This window comes from Diabrotica virgifera, chromosome 9, assembly GCF_917563875.1.
Source record: "Diabrotica virgifera virgifera chromosome 9, PGI_DIABVI_V3a".
Classification (NCBI taxonomy): Eukaryota; Metazoa; Arthropoda; class Insecta; order Coleoptera; family Chrysomelidae; genus Diabrotica; species Diabrotica virgifera.
In genome coordinates, this window is record NC_065451.1 from 183,857,568 (window position 1) to 183,881,697 (window position 24,130).

At 32.9% G+C, this 24,130-nt stretch overlaps 1 protein-coding gene across 7 annotated transcripts in view; it reads right to left on the bottom strand.

Annotated features, from left to right (window-relative positions):
* Positions 1-24,130, bottom strand: part of LOC126891831 (ryanodine receptor) — a 285,318-nt gene that overhangs the window by 48,290 nt on the left and 212,898 nt on the right. For all 7 annotated transcript variants that reach the window (XM_050661137.1, XM_050661140.1, XM_050661136.1 and 4 more), the window contains 3 exons: positions 9,830-10,148; positions 8,651-9,065; positions 1,276-1,591 (listed from right to left, as the gene is read on the bottom strand). In XM_050661137.1, coding sequence (XP_050517094.1) covers positions 1,276-1,591; positions 8,651-9,065; positions 9,830-10,148 — 1,050 coding nt within the window. The remainder of the gene's footprint in view (positions 1-1,275; positions 1,592-8,650; positions 9,066-9,829; positions 10,149-24,130) is intronic.

Consider the following 24,130-nt stretch of genomic DNA (forward strand, 5'->3'; position numbering starts at 1 on the left):
AAAGGTACATTTTGGTTTTTCTTCTTGATTGTTTATATGTGTTTTTGTTGTGATTTGTGATATGTGATTGTTGATACTGTTACAGTTTTTGGATAAGATCACCGTCCTCCCTCTGGGAGCTTCAAAAAACCCTATCGCCGGCGATGACACTAAAGCTGACAACAATGAGACCACGAAATCTAGGCTGCAACAACTACCACCTTCAGCTGCAGGGACCCAGGGCCACAACATCTGCCCAGGTCTACAAGAAGTCTACAGCAGTACCATTCAACATCAATAAGTAACCATCAGCTACCAAAAGCCATAAGTATAATCCAGAATTGTTAGTTTTTGGCAAGAATTTGAATATATTTGTTAATGTAATTTACTAAGTCATATTTTTATTATATCTTTATGAACAATAAACATGATTAGTTAAAAATACTGTTTTGTCTGCTTCCATTCTGGATTTTCATTGTTCATGTTTTTGATTAGGACAAGGTGGACTCACAACTTGGGAGATTGAGCTAGTCTAGGGTAGACGATAGCTATCATAGTTGATTGAAATATTATTCTCGAATATTATTTCAATTCTCTGGGGTAGTTTATCGCCTCAAACTTCGTCAAGTCACCTTCGCCTTGACCTATTCTGTTTAAAATTTTAAATTTGAAATGCATCGAACCCATGATATTTCGACCATTGATCACATCTCGAAAGCTTCTAATTTGTTCATCATATTAACCTTCTTGATCCAGGTTTCACATCCATATAGTAGTACAGGATACACATAACATTTTAGTAACTTGAATGCTAGTTTTTAATTTAGCTGAGAAATGTACACTATAGATGAGTTTGTCTGTCTGTACATTATGTCTGTCTATACGAGTTTTAATTTCTTCATCGGAATTTAGTATCTCGTTTATCCAATATTCTAGGTACATATTTAAAATGGTTAATTTTTGTAATCGGCTCATTACTGACCAACTTGTTGTTTGTTAACTAACCACAAGTAACTTTATCTTTGATGTATTTATGCTAAGTCGGTTATTGGAGCATTCTCTAGTGCTACTGACTCGATCTATAAGGAATTGAAGATCTTCGATACTTTCATCCATGATCGCAATATCATCTGCAGATCTGATGTTGTTAATAGTTTCTCCCCCGAATTCGAACTCCACATTGTCCATCCAAGCATTCTTTTTTTTTATCCAAGTCATTTGTGACTATATTTATACTTATAGCTTTAATTAAACACACAAGTTTGCTAGCATTTCTAAAGACAAACTAATACTTACCCTAAAAGATCCGACAATGACATAGGCTGTTGTTCGGGAGGCGTTTCTGTTTCTGGATGCTCACCAGCTTCTTCAGGAGTGGTTTCTCCTTCCCCAGAAGACGGTTGGCTTCCTGGAGGTGATTCGTGAGGAGCCATCTTGTACTGTCCGTCGTCTTCTTTCGTTATATCCATGCCGAACGCTTGCATCTGCGTATTTTGTTCCTCTGTGGAAGGTAGAGACGGTAATACTCGCAATGGAGCTGATTTCTCTTCCTCGACTTGTTCAACGACGGGTTCTTCAACGGCCGGACCCTTCATTAATGACATTAAAATTCCTGAAAAACGAAGATCAAATCTTTGAATATGTAATCCAAATAAGTTTACAGCTTAGTCTGAATTTTCAATAAATGCGACGACTAGATAAAAGTTTCCGATTTAATCCATATAATGCACTATTACAGGAATACTTACATACTGAAAACCACATAGAAGGCTGCTATGTCTTTGGGCAGTTGTAGAAGGGTGTGTGGTAAGAATTGGGGGCAAAATGGGGGCTCATTCCCAAAATGACCTATCGATAATCGAGCAGCTAAAAGCAGATATCGTAATGGAGCAACCCTCGATGTAACAGCGACAAGATAAAGCTTTGACAATAAATTCAAAATTAATATACCAGGCAGTGAAACCTGGAAGACTGCTGTACCCATACAAGCGGAATCTACCTGGTACACTGATGGCCCAAATCGGAGGGTGTAGGGGCACAGTGTAGCACATTGTAGAGACAAAGCAAGGTATACATTTCTCCAGGTACGTCTATCTAAGGATGTCATAATTTTACAGATGGAAATAATGGCAATCCAACTAGGCACCGCTCATTGCCATCTTCTTAAATATCCAGGCAGCGCTTAAGACACTTAATGCTGTAGAAGAACTAGTAGACCGTAGTACAGTTACAAAAGCCGGGATACCAGGGCACGAGGATCATAAGGCCAATGAAAAAGAAGATGAAATGGCCAAGCAAAGCTCATCCAGGCCATTCATTGGACGGGAACGAACCCTTCTGCGGCGTTGCAAAGGCAATAACGAGAACGACTGCAAGAAAGTGGGTAGATCAAAAATTTCTGGGATGGTGGAGGAATTCGCCAGGATAAAGACAGGCGAAACAGTTCATTATAGAACACAGGTCTACACAGTGCGACAGCCTGGCAAATGAGCGGTTTTTTACATTAGGAGAAGAAAAGCCACCAGCAAAGAGCTACATGGAATGTTCAGTCTCGAAGCTATTAGACCTTTTAAAAAGAGTGAAGCTACAGAAGGTAATCTAGTATTAGAGAATCTCAATAGATCTTAAAAGGTCGCAGAAGAATAAGCCAAAAACTGCCTTATTAAATATATATATTTAAAACTATTAGAAATTAAATTACTAACCCAAGCATTTTTTATCTTGCTCAACACACAACACATATAACAATAGGGAACTTGACAATTTTTTTTTATTTATTTATTATATTTGTCTACATATAGAAACAACGCATACCAAATATCAACCCTCAAATCGCAATATTTAATTTACAATGCACATTTAAAGTTGTGATCGCCAGCTATCCATTTTAAACAACAGGAAGAGCTATGTGAAGTCACGCTGCTCGTTCCAGGACAATAGAACAACGAACTGGCAACACTGTTGCCACAAACTGTCAACTGTAAAACATTGTGTTTTGAAGGTTAGATTTTGTTCCGGGCTCCGGGATAATTAGGCATTCCAAATCACGTGGCTGCTGGATGGCGAAACTGTCATCCATAGGCGTATCCAATGTTTAAACCACTTCATATTTAATTTGCTATCACAATATTTCACAAATTTTGCTACACAATTAACAAAAAAACAAAACCAAACAGGATATTCTTTACAAATTTGTCAATATTCAATGTAAACATTAGATACGCCATGACCACCCCCCTTAACTATGTCTATGGGCATGTCAGTTTAGCCATCCACCGACCACCACTGACAGTTCATTGGAATCCCTAATTTATTATAAATATATCAATAATATTGATAATAATAATGGAAGCAACACAAAATCAATATTACAAAAATATTGTATGTGTTCCAATACCACTTATAAAACGCCCAGAAAGCTATTTATTCGTGTGCCTCAAGATCAAAAACGTGTTTTAAAATCTTTTTAAAATGGTTAGACATGCAGAAAAAATGAGAAAGATATTTCACAGAAAACTATAGGCCACGTAGGTGAGGATCATTTTAATGTGAGTATAAATCAGACTACATCTAATAATCTAAACATATCATTATGCACATTTAGGTATTTTATATTTATTTCTTTGCTACACAATGCAGTAATGTTTACTATAGTATTATCATTGTATTACAAAGAACCTTTTGTTTTTAATTGTTACTATTATCACATATTTATTCATGATAACACATATTTTTATATGGCTTAGTTATTTATTTATTTATTCTAGCTTGAAGAAGACATGGATAGCTATGTTAAATACAAGTTAATGGGTGCTCAGAAAAAAATGAAAACAAATGTAGTGCCTCATATATTGGATTGCCAGAAAAATAGGAAAACATCTTTTGAAAATCATCCCAGGGCAGCAGGTATTAAGAGAACTGCAAAAATAATTGTTGATGAAGCTATTTCTTTGGTGCCACAAGATCCAGTTTGTATTTAAGAGAATTTGGAGATAGTTGCATGTAGTAGTAAGACCATTCACCATATGGAAATTCAGCTGGAAACAAATGACATTGAAGTTTCGAAAAGGGATGTCTCTTCACAAACCCGTCCTAGTGTTAGGACTAAAGGTGTTCAATGTAAACTCCAGTGGGGTTATTGCCAATAAAAATTATTCCAGTCAACATAGAAATGAAGCCATCAACTAGTTATGTGACAAATATTTCTGAAACTACTCTAAGCATGCAAAGTAGTGATCGTGAAAGTGATAATGGAAGTAGTGAGTATACTTTAATGCCCGGTGAAGTGAAAAAACTTTGGCGAGTCAAATACATACGCTTTGACAGTTCTCAATATGTAAACAAACTGTCAAACTACTTAATTTGTTTTCGTTACAAAATTAATAAATTTGAATATATTTTTATTATGAATAATCATAGAAAAAATCGTGTATACAACTTGCATTTAATTATCATTATGAAGCTCGTACTCTATACGAAACTCATACTCTATACAAAACTCGCAACTAGGCGGCTCGTTTCATATCCCTCATACTCACTTCATAATGACCATCAGTAAATGCTCGTTACATAATATACTATTAAAATCGAATACAATAATTTTATTAAAATTTAAAATAGTTTAAAGCTTCATGTAACTTTATATTCACTTGTTTTACATGCAAGACGTTTATTATCCGAAAAATTTAATTTTTAATTCTACTGACTGATTGTTACTCCTAAAATTTTGAAAAAAAAAATAAGTGAAGTAACTGTAGATGGCACTTGATTGAATCTCCCATCGTATGGCGATAGGTAAAATGGCTAGTGCTGAATAAAATATAAGCAATAAATGTAGTAAACGACAGTAACTTTTTGTATTTTTATTTTTATAAGTTGTAGGTAGATAGTTGAATGTGTCTGCCGAACAACATTGTAAGCGCCACATCACTCATTTTATTAATAGTGTAGGAAACAGAGGTTGAACCTTGCAAAATGGACACAAGTCCGGTTTTATTTTTTTTCTGGCATATCAAAGGGTGCTTATTATAAGACTAACTTTTTCTGAAAAAATTTCGCCCCGGAACCCCCCTTTTCACCCCTTTAAAGGGGATAATTTATGGTTTTTGCAGAACGTAGCCCTTCCTGTACCTTCTACAAAAAATTTCTTTTATAGAAATATGAAGAGGACTATATTTTCTACGATTTATTTCCAACAGCATCTCTCTATCATCCACCGTTTAGCAAGGGTGGCGCCCCAAAGTTGACAAGTTTTTAAAAAATATGTTTTTAAAAAAAATATATTTTTCCCTAAATGTAACGGAAATTAAAAAGAAATGCTGCGGAAATTATTCACAAATAGATGATTGATTTTTTGGTATAGGTTTCACTTTAGGGTAATTGCCCTTTTTTTAATTACAGGGTGTTACATTTTAAAAAACCCCTTTTTATACCATCTGAACCGTTTATGCTAGAGTAAAAAGACTTTCAGCGATTACCCACGTACTGGTGTTATTTACAAATTTGTATAATGCACCCCCATTTTTTCCCCGGAACCACCCAAAAAAAAGAAGAATTAATAAATAAAGTGATTTTCTTAGAATCCTTCACACACAATGCCCTTCATTAATATGCTTCATATATCATTTTGTGCAAGTTATTATTACCCATGCATGGACACTAAAAGCGATTTCCTAGTACAACCCCTGTAGCCAAAAACAATAAATAAAATGGGGGGTTGAAATTTTTTTTTTTGTTTTTTGCTTTTTGATCCATATGGGCATATGCTTCATCAATAGTGCTTTTCAAAAATATTTATGGTTATTGCAACATCCCTGCGCAAACCACCCCTATCCTTGAAAATATACTGCAGAAACTACCCCTATACCTTATCCAGCATGTTTTTACGATTTTCTCATTACCTATTCATTTTTTTTAAACAAAACTTACACAAGGTTAAAGACCACTATTTACTCTAAAAATTAGGTCCTATTCATTTTTTTCGTTTAAGCAACCGTTACAGCACAGTGGCGCCGTAAACCTCATATATGCTTTGACGGGCTCCAGTTTTTGTTTATTTTTTCGTCATCTGTTTGTTTTATTGATAAAGTACTTATGTAAAATAAAACAACACAGTGTAACCTACAAATCATGACCTATGCACATTTTACATTCTTTGTTCCCCAAAGCTACAGTGGTGGCCCAAAATAAATTTTTTCATATTTTGCCACCTACACACATTTTATTGCGTTAATGCTACCTTAATAGCACAATATTCACCCCTAAGTGGTCGCTAAGCAGTGGCGGATCTAGGGAGGGGTGAAGGGGGCGATCACCCCCACCCCTCTCAAACCAAGTGATATTATATTTGAAGATTATAAAAATATTCATTTATTTTTATAGAAATACTTATATTATATTAATATTATTTTTATAAGAATGACTTTTTATGCTTTAGCGACAGTGGCGGATCCAGAATCGTTAAGAGGGGAGTGCCAATTGGTTAAATCTCTATAAAAATAAATGAATATTTTTATAATCTTTGAATATAATATCACTTGGTTTGAGAGAGGGGGGAGGTGATCACCCCCATCACCCCTACCTGGATCCGCCACTGCGTAACGACCACCTAAGGGTAAATATTGTGCTGTTAAGGTAGCATTAATGCAATAAAATGCATGTAGGTGGCGAAAATATGCAAAAATTTATTTTGGGCCACCACTGTGGCTTTGGGAAGCAAAGAATGTAGAATGTGCATAAGTCATAATTTGTAGGCTACACTGTGTTGTTTTATTTTGCATAAGTACTTTATCGATAAAAGGAACAGATGACGAAAAAAAAACAAAAACTGGAGCCCGTCAAAGCATATATGAGGTTTACGGCGCCACTGTGCCGTAACGGTTGCTTATACGAAAAAATGAATACGACATAATTTTTAGAGTAAATAGTGGTCTTTAACCTTGTATAAGTTTTGTTTAAAAAGAATACATAGGTAATGAGAAAATCGTAAAAACATGCTCGCCAAGGGATAGAGGTAGTTTCTGCAGTATATTTCAAGGATAGGGGTGGTTTTCGCAGAGATGTTGCAATAACCATATATATTTTTGAAAAGCACTATTGATGAAGCATATGCCCATATGGATCAAAAAGCAAAAAACAAAAAAAAATTTTCAACCCCCCATTTTATTTATTTTTTTTTTGCTACAAAGGTTGCACTAGGAAATTGCTTTTGGTATCCATGCATGAGTAATAATAACGTGCACAAAATGATATATGAAGCATATTAATAAAGGGCATTGTGTGTGAAGGATTCCAAGAAAATCAATTTATTTATTAATTCTTCTTTTTTTTTTGGGGTGGTTCCGGGGAAAAAATGGGGGTGCATTATACAAATTTGTAAATAGCACCAGTACATGGGTAATCGCTGAAAGTCTTTTTACTCTAGCATAAACGGTTCAGATGGTATAAAAAGAGGTTTTTTAAAATGTAACACCCTGTAATTAAAAAAAGGGCAATTACCCTTAAGTGAAACCTATACCAAAAAATCAGTCAATTATTTGTGAATAATTGCCGCAGGATTTCTTCTTAATTTCCGTTACAGTTAGGGAAAAACATATTTTTTTAAAAACATTTTTTTTTTAAACTTATCAACTTTAAGCCGCCACCCCCGCTAAACGGTGGATGATAGAGAGATAATGTCGGAAATAAATCGTAGAAAATATAGTCCTCTTCATATTTCTATAAAAGAAATTTTTTGTAAAAGTTACAGGGAGGGCTACGTTCCGCAAAAACCACAAATTACCCCCTTTAAAGGGGTGAAAAGGGAGGTTCCGGGGCGAAATTTTTTCAGAAAAAGTTAGTCTTATAATAAGCACCCCTTGATATACCAGAAAAAAAATAAAACCGGACTTGTGTCCATTTTGCAAGGTTCAACCTTTGTTTCCTACACTATAAATCGAAAAAGAAGTTTTAAAATTATAACAATAACAAACTTAAACATTTTAAGATTTAGTAATATAGTTTGTAAATACAAAGTACAAACTGTATTACTCACCCTTAAAATGTATAAACACACCATTATCACAATTTTAAAGCTTTTTCTTAGACTTCTCAAAAACAAGCAATGTGGCGCTTACAATGTTATTCAGCGGACCCATTCAGTTGTTTAGTTTTAGAAAAATATGTTTTTAAGGAAATGGTTGGTAGGAACCTGATATTTCATCTTATTACTATTTCACTATTTGCAATATAATATATTATGTTGAATAAAATATATGCAAGTAATATTTATTTTGTTTTGTTTCACAATTACATCAGATTCCCAAATGCATCTATCTAGGGATTGGTCAAGGTCAAACACAGTAAAAGTAATTTAATAAAAACAAACCAAACTAATATCGTAGTGCAAGTGGTTTTATTAATCATAAATTAATCATAGGTACATCGCTTTCACCCGTTTATACGGACAACCAACGAGCGGTTTGACGTCACAACCGATTCCGCCCGTTGAAAGACTAATTTAAATTCTGCAGTTTTTAATTGCTTATATTTATTTCATAATAATAAAATATGAGTTTTTTTGTAAACTGGGGTTCTTTTACCAGCATTAAATAACGTTTATCAGTAATATTTCTGGAATATAATTTTTATGCAAGTTCCCCATTAAAAAGAAATTTAGGTATTGTATACTAACCTAGCAGATATCTTATAACCACAGCCACGCCAAAACCGGAGTAATAGAATGCAAAGAAGATCATCTTGAAGAATCCAATAAACAATTCAGTAAACGTCATTTGCTGCATCTCCGAGATCTTATGTTTGATATTTGACGGACTTAAAGTAGATAAACCAAATGAGATTCCTTCTTTAACTGCCTGGTATCCTCGTTGGATTGGATTTTTGGTCATTTTCTCGTCGTCCTCTTGATGCATGTAACTGTAACTGGTAGATCTCGTTGAGCCTCCACCTCCGGAGTCTTCCACTGCCATTAACCCACTGGCATGCTGCATTTCAAAGATGGCGTCCTCGCAGAAGTTGATGAAGGCTTCTAGTTTTTCCTTGTCTCCACCTTCTGTGACTATGGAGTAGAAGAAGGCTCGTTTGGATTCCTAAACACAAGATAAATATTAAGAAGTTACAAATAATGTGAAATAAAAAATAGTATTTTAAAATATCTATACATTCGTATGTTTGTTGAGAGTCGAATTAACAAACACTTATTGACCTGAACATGTCGTCATGACGAATTACTGCATTTGTTATATTCTGCAATTTTTGTGCATTGCTTGCTAGGACGGTGTCATCAGCGTACCAGATGGTATCTACATTGGTTCCGTTATTCTTGAGTTAACCTTGAACCTCGTCTAATGCTTCTCTGAATAAAGATTCCGAAGACAAGACGCAACCCTGTCTTCTGTGCTCTATTTCAATTGTTGCTGTTTAGTACCGATATACTTTTGAGATAATTCGAATAATTCTTGTTAGTCAATTCTAGTTGTTTGATGGTTAACGCAGTCAAATGTTTTTCAATAATCAACAAAATATACATATACATCACTATTCATATTTCTGCATCTTTAAGTTAAGATTGAAGGCAAAAAGAGCATCTCGTATTACCAATCCGTTTCGAAATCTGAATTGAGTGTTTTCGCTCGGAGCTTTGTTTTTTTTTTTTTTTTGTTAAATTCCCATTAAATTGTGGTTAATTTCCATGAAATATAGTAGATAAAAAACCTTCTACGAGATACGTTTTGGCTGCCAAATTGGAAGCAGTGGTAGAAATATATTTCCAATTACATAATTTATAATGGCATAGAAATATTTATTTATAAAGAGAGAGAATGTAATAATTAGACATAAAAAGAAAATTTACCTTAATTTGTGGTTTTTCCCATTGTTCAATATTCGACTCCTTAATTTCGAAATAGACTCGTTCGATACGTTTGCTACCGCCCAAAATTTCGATGCGACCCAAGAAGGGCTCGAAATAGTTGAGAACAGAACCAGCCGTTTCTAAGAATCTGGCCAATCTCGGCTCGTTGGGCATATGTTCCGCCAAGTTCGTCAACAGAACTGCCAAGTTGAAACCGATTTCTTTTGCTGGTTCGTGGAATCGATCGATGAAATCGACGTAATCGATTTTGCCATCGTGGTTGGTTTCGCAGCAGGCCAATAAAAATTCGATTTCCTCTCTGAAAAAAAAATAATGCCATATAGAAAACAAACACAATTTTGAAGACTGATATTTAATTTCCTGGTTGACTAAATGGCAAAATCTAAAAATCATAACTAAACATACCGGCAAATTTAAAGGAACAACTTATAAATGTAATCTACTTCTTTACAGTGGCGGTTTCTCCATAAGTGCACATGTGCACGTGAACCCCCAAAATTATTTTCACACCAACATTCATATATGTAATATTTATCATTCTATAAATAACATTTTAATCTAACTATACAGTAATTGAAATTCGAAATAACGGATCCAAGGAGTTTATAAGTATCTAATAGGTAACATTTAATTATTTTTATTCTATTTCAAAGGAGAAAGTTCACGGATGTGAGGCCTTAGACAGAACCCCGCGTTCACCGCTCTCACAGTGGTTCCTATACGCTCTGAGCTTCGCTGGTGGCGCTCCTAGCGGATTACTGGAATTATCTTTCACCGGTAATTTTTAAATTTATTATTTAATTGTTATCGCTTAACATTTACAACGCAAAAAATTAATTAAATTGTAATCGATTTTTTGAAGATTTTGCTAATCATTTTGACGTTCTATTGATAAAATATGAATTTCTTACTTCGGATACTTTCACAATTATCGTGTAGATGGCGCTAAGATTTTTAGATTAAATTATAATTACATATTACGGAACATTAAAAAAACTTAAATTCAGTATTTAAAACGTAAGTATATTTAAGGTAAAAATATATACCACAGCTTTGACCAACTAATATTTTTTATAATTAATGTTTTTAATTTTAATTTTACATTAATCACTTTGACATTTATGTCAAATTTCCGGTAAACGTTTACAGACTTGCCACTACTGGCGCTCGAGAATTTGTAAATATCCCCTCTACGTACGAGCTCACAGCGGATACCAATGACTTTTCATCCGACAAAATACAACTCACCACCCACCCCGCTACCCGCTCTAGCCCACAAGTTTAGATGGCCACAGGATCACAAGTTGGATGTGATCTTAAGGCATGATCTTTGATGTTTTCAACGTGCACGGCACACGTATGTTTAAATTTTGCTTTCATGAAGTTCGAATTTCGGAACTATTTTAAGAATGGAAGGATTTGTGGACGTAAATGTTAGCGTGGAATATTTAAAATCAATTAAATTTTCTTCATTATATTTAGAAGAAAAATTAAAAATGCCGAAACCAAATTTGTTAATTAAGAATGTACCAAAGTGCAAACGTCGGGATTATAAATGATTATTTAAAATGGAGATTTGTGTAAAAACTTACAAATTGTGTAGGTGTGAAGCACATATTTGGAGAAGAGGAAGCATAATGAATAAAATAGAAGATACGATTTTAACTATCCAGTTGGAATTCCAGATTGGAATTCTCCAATTATGTACTTGTTACGATGCCAGTGACAACTGCAGAAACAGAACGATGTCTCTCTGCATTGAAACGTATCAAAACTTTCCTTAGAATAGCTATGGGCCAGGATCGATTAACTGCACTCGCAATGTTTTCAATAAAAAAAAATGATTCAAGAAATTCCAAATTTTACTGAATTTGTTTGTGAATAATTTATCTAAAAAATAACAGGCGACTGACTTTCGTTACAAAACTTGCTTGTAACATTTAAACACTAAATTATAATTTTAAGTCAATAAAATACATTATTTATTGTAATTTTTAATAAGGTCCTTTGATTTTTACAATTTGAAGACACTCAAAAACCTTTACCTACGGAAATAGGGTCTCAAGGTCTTTTTATACGTTAACATTATGTGTGCACCCCCAATATTTTACACCAGGCGCCGCCACTGCTTCTTTATGTTACCGATAATATACTCTTATCGTATAGACATAGACTACGCCTATGTATTTAACAGAATGTTTTTATACCCTCACTGGCAGTACTACTGCCAGTAGTAGAATTCCATTAGTGGTCATTCTCGGTGTGTCGAACGGAGAATAGGAATAACTACCTACCTACCGGAGCAGGTGAGTTGAACGTGTTTCAATAGACGGCCGGAGTGTGACGTCACGGCCAACTGCGGCTATATTCAGTGTTATGATGATCACTTTCCAAACAAAGATTGTAAACACGTTGAAAAGTAAGGTTTTCCCGAATCTCAAGACTTTTTAATTAGTATAAAATCTAAAAAAAATAAAATAAAATCTAAAATTTCTAAAAATCAAATAAATTCTAACCTTACTTCACCCATACATACATTTTATTGCTATTTATATAAAACATCATGCTTTATTATTTACACAACCTTGTAAAATTGTTGTAGTAACTATAACAATACTTACATATTGCAAAAAACGGAAATATTCTCTGTAAAAACTGAAAAAATAATAAAAAATACAAATTTGCCACCCTAAACAACGTTTGTTTTAGACTGGGAGATATTATACAGAAGTTCAGCCACGATTTTCTAAGTCCTGCCTTTTGCAATACTGGAAGGGTAGACGATGTAATTACAATCTGTGGAAACATCCACAAATTTCCTGTGACATTTTCCTGTAAAAATTAGATTTTCCCAAAAAATAAAAATAGGGTTTTGCGATGAATTTCTAAGTCCTGCCATATCCGTAGATAGACAGGATACTATCGATTTTATGAAGAAAATTTTTTGGGCAGGACGGTCGCAAAAGTACTTAGGGAGTATACATATATACAAATATGTAATGAAAATAATGAAATTTTCATGATTTTCTAAGTCCTGCCAACTTAATAAACTAAACATATTTATTTCAAAATGATCAAAAAAATATTGGCATGACGTCTCCTAATGTTTAAGTATACTTGTCCCTTGGAAAATTCTGCGGAAAATTCTCACCCTGATTCCGTGATTTTCTAAGTCCTGCCTTTAAAAAGTTATAATACTCAAATACAATCAATACCTTTTCGGTACTCGGCAGGAAGGTTAAACAGTTCTTGTAAGACGGCAGGAGTCCTAGATTTGTAAGAAAATTCGTGAAAAAGTCAACGATTTTCTAAGTCATGCCATTTTGCACATGTTTCAAGAATCTTAATATAAGTCTATATACAAAGAGGCAGGATGGTTTTATGGTTATTTCGTATACAGGGTGGGGCATTAGTGTGGGCTAGTCCAATTACTCGTTTGTCGTAAGATATACGAAAAAAGTTATTTAGGTAAAACATGTGCCACAGATAGGACTATAATTTAACAGTATTTTCTAATATACAGGGCTACCCGTTTTCACAGGGTGACAAAAATTTATGTTTTTTTAAATGGAATACCCTGTATATTTTTACATTTTTGGATTCTACTCGATGTTCTCTTTAATAAAATATAGTGTTTTGAAATATTATACGAGGTAGTTTAAAATATAATTACGTTTTTTTTTTATTTTGTAGGAACATTCACACCCTATACATATTGTTAGTGATTTGATATCCAAACTTCTATTAATTTATGTTTAAACGATTTTTAATATAGTCTACTATTGTCAGTTATTAATAGTATACCAAAATGTTTAATTTTAGTATACGGGGTTGGTTGAAACTTGAAACTCGGAATGAGTATTTTTTGAGTTTTCTTAAATGGGACACCCTGTATTTTAGTATTATAATAAAATGATATTTTATGGTACCTTTTTATTTGCTAAGCATTTTCTATACCATATTTATATATTAATTTCGGCAGTAAATTGATACAGACAGATTACTCAGGTGGTTTTTGGGGTTTCTGAACAAGAATGTCACATTAGAACAGATCTTTACCTAGTGCCCGGGGTGACTGATATACACGCCGTATTCTTAAATTTCGAGGCTTTCAGACACTAAAGTGATGCAAGTAGATTTCTCGAAGAGTTTTGTGGTTGCTGAACATGAATACGCCATCAGAATCGACCTCCAAAAACTCTCTTAAATTCGAGATCAGTCACCCTTTGCACCAGGTGCTCCGAGGGTCGGTTGTAATGTCATATTCGTGTTCGGCCATCCCAAAAACCATCGAATATTCTGTTTTTTTTTTAATTTATTGCCGATATCCCACGAAACTCCAGATGGCGTGCCTTAGCAGCAACTCTGGGCACTAGGTGATTCAGAGGTCGGTTCTGCTTGCGTATTCGTAAGTCCATAAACCTCAAAAATAACAAAATTTTGCCCTTCATACACCGATTTTGACAGGTTTATGCACTTTTGGATGCATGTTATGCACTAAAATGCAATTTCTACCCATTTTTATATTATACACCTTTTCCTGATGTTATCCTGAACACAATGCAAAAAGTTGCAAGTAGATAGATGCTGTATTTAAAAATCGTTATTCTGGTGTTGTTAGTGTTAGTAAATTTTGCTATCAAATATAGGAAACAATATCAGGATAATATCTACAATCCTACAATATTAGGAAAACGAGTTGAGTGCGGCAACTCAGCGCCTGTTACATGCGTGTGTATTTTGTGTTCGAACAAGTAAGAAGGCGGGATAAAATTGCTATGCAACAAAATAAATTAATAACAACAAATTGATTTTAAGGCAATTAATAATTGCAATAAAGGCAATTAATAAATTTAATAATTTTACGGCAATTTAACACAATTCAACTAATCTGAAAATGCTTCCTAAGGCAGATTAAAATAACATAAAACGTGAAAGATGAGACGTGAAACATGAAACTTGAAATAAGAAACAAATAAATTGTGAAAAAACATTTGATTTCATGTGATATACTAATCGAAGAAACAAAAATAAAATTTGTATAGTCGACAATGGAAAGTTATGACGAGGTCGTTGCTGTCATGGCAAACCTTTATTACTTTCTAAGGGAGGCCGCAGATCAAAGAAACGTGAAGTAAAACATAAAACGTAAAACATGAAACAAAATGAATTGTGAAGGACGAAACCGTTTCATATTATATACTAATCAAAGAAACAAAATGAAAATTTGTATAGCCAACAATGGAAAGTAATGATGACGAGGTTGTTACTCTTGCGGCAACTTTTTATTACTGCCCAACATCATAATCATAGTACGTATTTGGTTGCAAACGAACTAAGTAATCATCTTCCCAAATTTAAATAATTTTATAGACTGAGTATTCAAACATCTACATTGTTTTATTGTGGGTCCTGGTTTAAAGAAAACTACTACTGGTACTAAAAATTGACAATTGATAATTGACATTTGACAATTGACCTCTGGAAGATAAATAAGTGTACCAGTTTTCGTTTTTCCAAATAAAAGCGTTCTGCAGCTATTTTAAAGAAACTAATTACAAGACATCGATATGCTTCTTCTAGACGAAGCATATCGAAGTAGAGGTCGTCCGCCAACCAGATGGTCTGATGACATTTGTAAAGTTGTAAACGGTTTTAGATTAGTGTTTTTTAAGCATACTCGACATGGTATGACTCAAGAAAAATGTGGTGATATGAATATGTTTGTATAACACCCTGAAATAATTTTACAGACAGATAATTTAATTTTTTTATACGAAATAACTATACAACCATCCTGCCTCTTTGAAAATAGATTTATATTAACCTTCTTGAGATATGTGCGAAATGGCATGACTTAGAAAATCGTGTAATTTTCCACGAATTATCTTACAAATTTTTTAACTATATATAGTAAAAAAGGTGTAACTAAACATCCTGCCATTTTGCATAATGTATACTGAAATTATTTATTTTGTAACAAAATTTATTTTATGACTTAGAAAATCACGGAACCAGAGTGAAAATTTTATACAAAATTTTCCTAGAAACAAGTGCAGTTAAACATTAGGTGACGTCATGCCAATATTTTTTTTGGTCATTTTGAAATAAATATAATTAATTTATTAAGTTGGCAGGACTTAGAAAATCATGAAAATTTCATTATTTTCATTACATATTTGTATATATGTATACTCCCTAAGTACTTTTGCGACCGTCCTGCCCAAAAAATTTTCTTCATAAAATAGATAGTATCCTGTTATTCTATGGATATGGCAGGACTTAAAAATTCATCGCAACTCCCAATTTTTTTATTCATGGAAAATCTAATTTTCACAGAAAAATGTCACAGGAAACCCGTGGATTTTTTCACAAATTGTAAGTACCTTCTCTAACCTTCCAGTATTGCAAAGGGCAGGACTTAGAAAATCGTGGTTGAACTTCTGTTAATATCTCCCGGTTTATTTGGATAGGTTTGGAAAAATCTGATATGACATATGAAGACCGCACGGAAAAAGGCGAAATGTCACAAAGAGGTTAATTCGAGAAAATTGAATTTTTAACTTTCAAACCCTAACTATCATCATACAATTAAATATTTTGCGTACTTCTTCATTTAAGTAGTCTTCATAGTTATTTTGTAACGTATTATTTAATCAACGGAATTTAAAATAAAACGCAAAACTTAGAAACATTGCTTTATGTAAACACAAGTCACTACAAACACGGGAAAAAAGCGAAATGTATGACAACAATTTTTTTCTGTTCTTCATTTGTCTAGCTTTTATTATTTTCTCCTCATTTTATTTACGTTTTTGTTGTAAGGTAAGCCTCTATTGGGACCGTGCAAGTTCGGAAAAGCGACACCTGGTTTCTTCGCTCTGCACTTTTATTCGCACTTTTAATTATATTGGCCAATCATATGGTCCTGGTTGCTGGATAATTGTCAAGGCCATAGTCCAAAAAAATAATTAAAAGAAAAGATAAGATTCAGGTTATTTTATTAAAATGTAAACAATTGTATGTAGTAAATAAAATTAGTTATTAAAATGCAGTAATGCAAGCAAAATACAATTAATTACATTTACCTTTATATAATAATTGCATATCATATCAATTGCATATCATATCATATCAATTTTTCTTATTCATTGACAGTAGATATGAAATATACGTCAATTGACAATGAATTATTTAAGAAAGTTACAATATTTCTCCGCTATTCTCGCACGATCGTTTCTCGTATCGCCTCCAAGTACTTGCACACCGCGAATAGAACGATCTAGCCCTTTCAGATGTGCAAAACTGACTCAAGTGGACCAGATCGTTGAATTTTTCGATATGTTTCGTAAGACACAGGAGCTCCCTTATCGGATTTGTACATAGTGTACATTTTCTTAATATTTAAGTCATCCGGAAGGTTCATTTCCTTAGTTTTATTTTTACTATAATGGCTTTCTCTTCCTTTAAAACGCTTTATTTGTTCAATAACTTCATCTAGCTGTTGTTTTGGTAATGCGTGTTTTTTTGGATTTTTTCCGCGTTTGTCAATTTATTGGTGCACTACCAGTAGCTTTTAAACTTTTTTGAATATTTTCAAGCCTCTTCCGAACAATTCAATGAAGGCTTAGAAAAGCTTTAAAACAAACTGGGACGTCAGTAGTTTTATCGTCAGTCGTTATTCTAACTCTAAAAGAATACGTTGCATCATGCAATCTTGATGTAGCTTCATCTCGGGCTCTTCTTTGCTTTACAGGCATTAATGTTATTAGGCCTGCCAAATAAATATTTTGTTTATCACGCACCATACGGTTAAAATTGTTTCTAATGTTTGATCGGTTTTGCTGATCTACTGTTTTAAAACACTTAAGTCTCTTACATTGACAATCGTCACCTGTTTCATGGCTCTGTTGTCTTAACCGCTTCAATTCTTCATTTATTCGACCTGTAATTTTCCTTTTTCTAGTGTTTTTCGCGACCCGTATCATCTCTTTCACTATCCGTCATTTTCGAGCACAATAATACTCACTTTATTTAACGTTTTTAGTAAACAAAATGTGGCGTGTACTCCCCCGACGTCCCGACAAGCACTGGCATTCCACCTTTCTCGGATTTACGCGAGGACCATTCGCCTTTCTTCCCTGTACGAAGAATTTTATAACGTGTTTTAAGCTATGAGGATTCGTCTTTTTTTCCATGTTTGAATGACTCACATAAAACTACTACTAAAAACCTACATATTGCTGCTTTGACCCGAAAATAATAAAAAATCGACATTTCGCCTTTCTTCCGTGTGGTCTTCATATGTCAATAAAAATTGACACTTCTACGTCATCACTCCGGTCGTCCATAATTGATTTGGCGAGTTTAACGAAAACGATAAATTCCCATCCTGTTCGTCGACCGCATGCGTTGACTGTAGTCATCGATGCATTTTCCATCTGATTCGTTGAATCGGCACGTCCTTCCGTATACATTTATTTCACGTTGAGAAATGAATGTGACTCCTGATCAGTTTCCCCAGTAGTAGGTTTATTATTCACGTATCAAATATCGTCACACTAACTTTTTAAGGTCTAAGAAAGCTGTCTGTTTAGACCAAAATAAATATTTTAAGAAAAACGAATTCTGTCACAGGCTGTTATTTACTTTAGATTTCACAATTAATGATCCATGCCACAATTCAAGCTTTAAATGTCAATATTGTCAAATTATTCTTTTCTTTTAGGAAGTATTTTACATTTTAAAGTAATTATTATCTTTATAAATCTCTATAGATAAGAAGTACTAACTTGCATTTCATTGATTAGTTAATTTGTTGGTGTTGGTTGGAATTGGTTTTTCTTTAGATTTGTTTTAGTCATTTGGTATTATTGGAAAGAGCAACCAGGCAAGTAAAAAAAAGAATGTGTGTGTACTTTGTACGCACGTAAGAAGTTATACTTCTATTATATGATTTCAACGAAATAAATATACTTTCAACAGGTTATTTGTATTTTATTTAAAGATTAAACTAATCAAATATTTTTAATGGGAATAAGCCACAATTTTACCAAAAAAATGATTTTATTAACGTTTTTTTATTTTATTAAGAGTAGTATTTTGTATTTTGACAACGAAACCCGATTTGGGCTTCGAAACGTTAATAAAATAATTTTTTTGGTAAAATTGTGGCATATTCCCATTAAAAATATTTGATTATAAAAACGCCACAAGGAAATAGCTTCAGAACAACATTGAGATTAAACTAATTTTTACTTACTACTTTCCAAAATTTTTTATTAAAACAATAAAAAAATAAAAAAAGGAAACACAGAGATTCTAACCGGGGACCTCTCGATCTTCGGTCACACGCTCTACCACTGAGCTATATTCCCTTTGCTTTGACAGGTTACAAGATTTCTCATACATACTGACAAATTTAATAGACCAAGTGAAGTATACAAAAATAAGACTAAGTTTTCACTCTGATGGCATATAAAACAACATAATATTACTCTACATCCCCCCAGACTGAAAACAATGGAAACCTTCTCTGGTTACACCTCCGAGGCTTCTACAATTTGCAAGCCATACGGATGCTGAGACTAAGGAAGATGAGGGAATTTTACAATTTATAATTCACGTCCCATTTGCTCAGCGCGGTAAAGTTCCAACGAGAATGGTTCCCTTCGTACTCCAATCAGAGTAAACATTTAAATCAAAAATGAATAACCATTTTCAATTTCGTTGCAAAACGAAAATACAGCCGCACCATATTCTAGTCCAATTAGAGAGTGCAGCAAGCACCTCTACCGGTTTCGACACTTATTAGTCTCTCATCAGGAGGCACATATGCTGCTCTCTCTGATCCAACCAAAACAAACCTCGGCGTGCAGTCACGGATTGCAACAAAACGAAATGGCATAGATGCCCTAGCGGCAACTGCTACCAAAATACTAAGTTTTCACTCTGATGGCATATAAAACAACATAATGTTACTCTACATTAGACTCTACATTGTTACTCTAATGTAGAGTAACATTATGTTGTTTTATATGCCATCAGAGTGAAAACTTAGTCTTTTGGTAGCAGTTGCCGCTAGGGAATCTATGCCATTTCGTTCGTTGCAATCCGTGACTGCACGCCGGGGTTTGTTTTGGTTGGATCAGAGAGAGCAGCATATGTGCCTCCTGATGAGAGACTAATAAGTTTCGAAACCGGCAGAGGTGCTTGCTGCACTCTCTGATTGGACTAGAATATGGTGCGGCTGTATTTTCGTTTTGCAACGAAATTGAAAATGGTTATTCATTTTTGATATACAAAAATACTTAAAATATACTTACTATTATTATAAAATATCTTATTTCCGAGGAAGACAAATCCAAAGACACAGAAATTATAATAAATATATTTACTAAAAACACTAATAATATATTCTTTTCACGCACACCTTATTTGCGCTACATAACTTAAAAGATGTAGCGACTAATACCATACTGTCGGTGTGCGCATGCGCCAGGGAAAGTAAAAATTCACCCTCGTGCCTAAAGAAGTATAACTTCAAAAAGAGCTGAAAAAAATTCTATACAAGTTTTTGCAGGTTCTAAAAGGTATGTGAGGGATCGCTGATGACAAATCTTTAATGCCTGGTTGCACCAACATATCTTAAAGCTTAAGACGTACTTTAAACTCAGCAATAATAAAAAGCGAAAAAACTATTTTTTGTCTATACAACGATTCTTATACTAGGCCAGGGTAATAAGACAAAAATATACCCTGTTCGTGACACTTCAGCAGCCAGGGTACTGAAGCGTTTTTTCGACAGGTAATACCTATAGGAACAAATTATCACTATTTCCTGCGTAGGATCTGGCGCCCATCTTTATTTAAGTATAAACAATTAACTGTCCAAAAATGGCATTTTCCCCTTTTTTTTTCAAATCAACGGAAAACAGTGAAACTTGTGATTTTTTTAGTACAAATATCTTCGTATTATGGAAAAGCTTTAAAATGACGTATTACAAAGTTTGATATACTCATTTATTGTTAATATAATTGCGAAAAAGGTCGGAATTGCAAAAAAACATATTTCTCAATAACTGTTGTAAAAATTAGTGTACAGCTTTGAAATTTTTGTCAAATGAGGGTTCTTTGGTGCTTAATATGTGATAAAAATTTCAAAGCGATTCATTCAATTGTTTAAATTTTATTCAAATTGTTTATCCCAGAGAGCATTTTTTTGCAATAACATAAGTCAGAAAAAAAATGACCTTAGAACCATTCCACAGGTGTCAAATGAAAGAGCATGAGCTACATTTTCAGCATGGTTTAAAAAAGTGAATAAAAAATGCATTTATTAGTAATAAATAATTATGCAAAAGTATCGTCAATTTTTCTTTATAAACTTTTTGAATAACTTTGTCCAAAAAAATTAACTTTTACCCTGTTTTAAGTGCACAACTACCAAGTAATGTTATCTATATCATAATATTGATAAAAAATTGTAATAAATACAGAGTGAGTTTTATGTATGGAAACACTCAATTATCTCGAAAACGGCTTGCACGATTTTTATGGATTTTGGTATATGAGGGTTTTCTAATGCGGCCGATATTATAGTGCTAATTACATTGTTGTCATATTATCCGTTTTTCTGGAAATTTAATGAACTTTCTTATTTCAAATAGAATACCCTGTATATTTTTTATGTTTTGGAGCCTTTAAGACATACTGAATATTTTTCATGTTATATTCCCTATACCTAAATGCCATAATTTCAAAGTTATTGCTACATTTATTAAAAAAAAATTTAAACAAATTATAAAAATCAATTTTTTTGGCCCGGGTAAACACTATTTTAGGTTGTTTGGATCATTGGGAACAAAAAAGATCTTTTGTAATTTTTCTCTAAAATTAATCGTTTCCGAGTTATAAACAATTTAAAACTGAAAAAAAAAACGCATAATGACGATTTTCAAGGTTCAAGAACACAAATTAACAATATTATTTTTGAAACAGCGAAGTACCCAAATTCAAGCTTAAGCCTTATTTTATCAGCTACCGATAAGTAATTTGAGATTGTTTCATTTTAAAACATTGATTTTAGTTGTTAATGCAGCCTGATCGCCCGTCCTCTCATAATATGCACTTCATTAAAAATCAAAAAGCAATATTTTAGAATAAAATGAGCCAAGAAATCTTATGGCATGCTATTAGAAGAAAAGTTGTACTTGAATTTAGCTACTTTGTAATTTAAAAAATTATATTTTTTAATTGCGTTTTTGAACCTTGAAAATCGTCATTATCCGATTTTTTTTTCATGTTTTAAATTATTTATTACTCGAAAACGATTGACTTTACAGAAAAATTACAAAAGACCTTTTTTGTTCCCAATGATCCAAAGAACCTAAAATAATGTCTACCGGGCCGAAAAAATTGATTTTTATAATTTGTTCAAAATTTTTTTTTTATAAATGTAGCAATATCTCCCAAATTATGGCATTTAGGTATAGGGAAAGTAACAAAAAATAATCAGTATTTCTTAGGGACTTCAAAACGCAAAAAATATATAGGGTATTTTATTTAAAATAAGAAAGTTCATTAGATTTCCAGAAAAACGGAAGATCTGACAACAATGTAATTAGAACTATAATATCGACCGCATTAGAAAACCCCTACCTACCAAAATCTATAAAAATCGTGCAAGCCGTTTTCGAGATAATTGAGTGTTTCCATACATAAAACTCACTCTGTATGTATAATTTCTTATATAACAAAATAAAAAGTTTATAAGGAAAGATTTACGATACTTTTGCATAATTATTTATTACAAATAAATGCATTTTTTATTCACTTTTTTTAAACCAAGTTGAAAACATAGCTCATGCCCTTTCATTTAACACCTGTGGAATGGTTCTAACGTCATTTTCTTCTGACTTATGTTGTAAAAAAATGCTCTCTAGGATAAACAATTTGAATAAAATTTAATGAATCGCTTTGAAATTTATATCACATATTAAGCACCAAAGAACCCTTATTTGACAAAAATTTTAAAGCTGTACACTAATTTTTCAACAGTTATTTCGAAAATATTTTTTTTTGCAATTCCGACCTTTTTTCAAAATTATATTAGCAATAAATGAATATATCAAACTTTGTAATACGTCATTTTAAAGCTTTTTCCATAATCTCGAAGATATTTGTACTAAAAAAACCATAAGTTTCCCTGTTTTCCATTGATTTGAAAAAAAAAAAGTGAAAAATGCCATTTTTTGACACTTAATTTTGTTTATAAATAAAAATGGCCGCCAGATCCTACGCAGGAAATAGTTACAATCTGCTCTTATAGGTATTACCTGCCGAAAAAACGCATCAGTACCCTAGCTGTTCAAGTGTCATGGAAAAAACCTTACTACCCTGGACTATACATTTCAGAGAAAAATGTTACATGTCAATTAATGAGTTATTGAAGTGTGCTAAATATCAGCTAGATCAATTGAATATTTTGTAGCTTATTCAATTCGTTTATCCCGGAGAGGGATTGTTTAAACAACAACTGCACTTGCCCAAATAGTGACTAATTAGCAGATTGCAATTAATCGTCTGATGATTCAAATTTAAGATATATTAAAAAAATTCAACATTTTAACAAAATTGTTATTAACAAAAACTGTTAAAAGGGTTAAAGAGTAACTTTTAACGTATAAACATTTATATTAACTATTTTTTATGACACGCGCTTATAAGTAGACTCACTGGAAACAATATAAAACAAAACAAATCTTAAAAAAAACTTTCTACGACCAATAGGAACCAAGATTGCAATTTTTTTCTTAATTGGAGCCTAAACTCTAGATCTTCTCTTATAATCGGTTCAGTTTTTAGCTCTTAATATTAATAAAAAATGGTAATATGATATTAAGAAAAAAATTTTATCTCAACAGATTTTTTTACCAGGTTACAGATGGTATAATTTTTGTTAAATCCATTCTAAAATTTCATAAACTTTGTTCCACGAGATTATGTGTAAAATATTTACAATGACTATTTTATAGCAATAGAAGAAGAACAGAAGAGTAGAATGGAACGACCACATAAGCCAAATGACAACAAATAGAGTAGTAAGGACGGAAGAGACGGTTCCCCAATAGGAAGACGATCAGTGGGAAGATCACGAAAAGATTGGAACGACAAAAGAAGAAAAAGGAGAAGTATTTTATAGCAGAAAATAATCAGGTATATTTTATACATATCGTCGCCTCAAAGCAACAGTAGGATATATTAAAAAAATGACTTTTG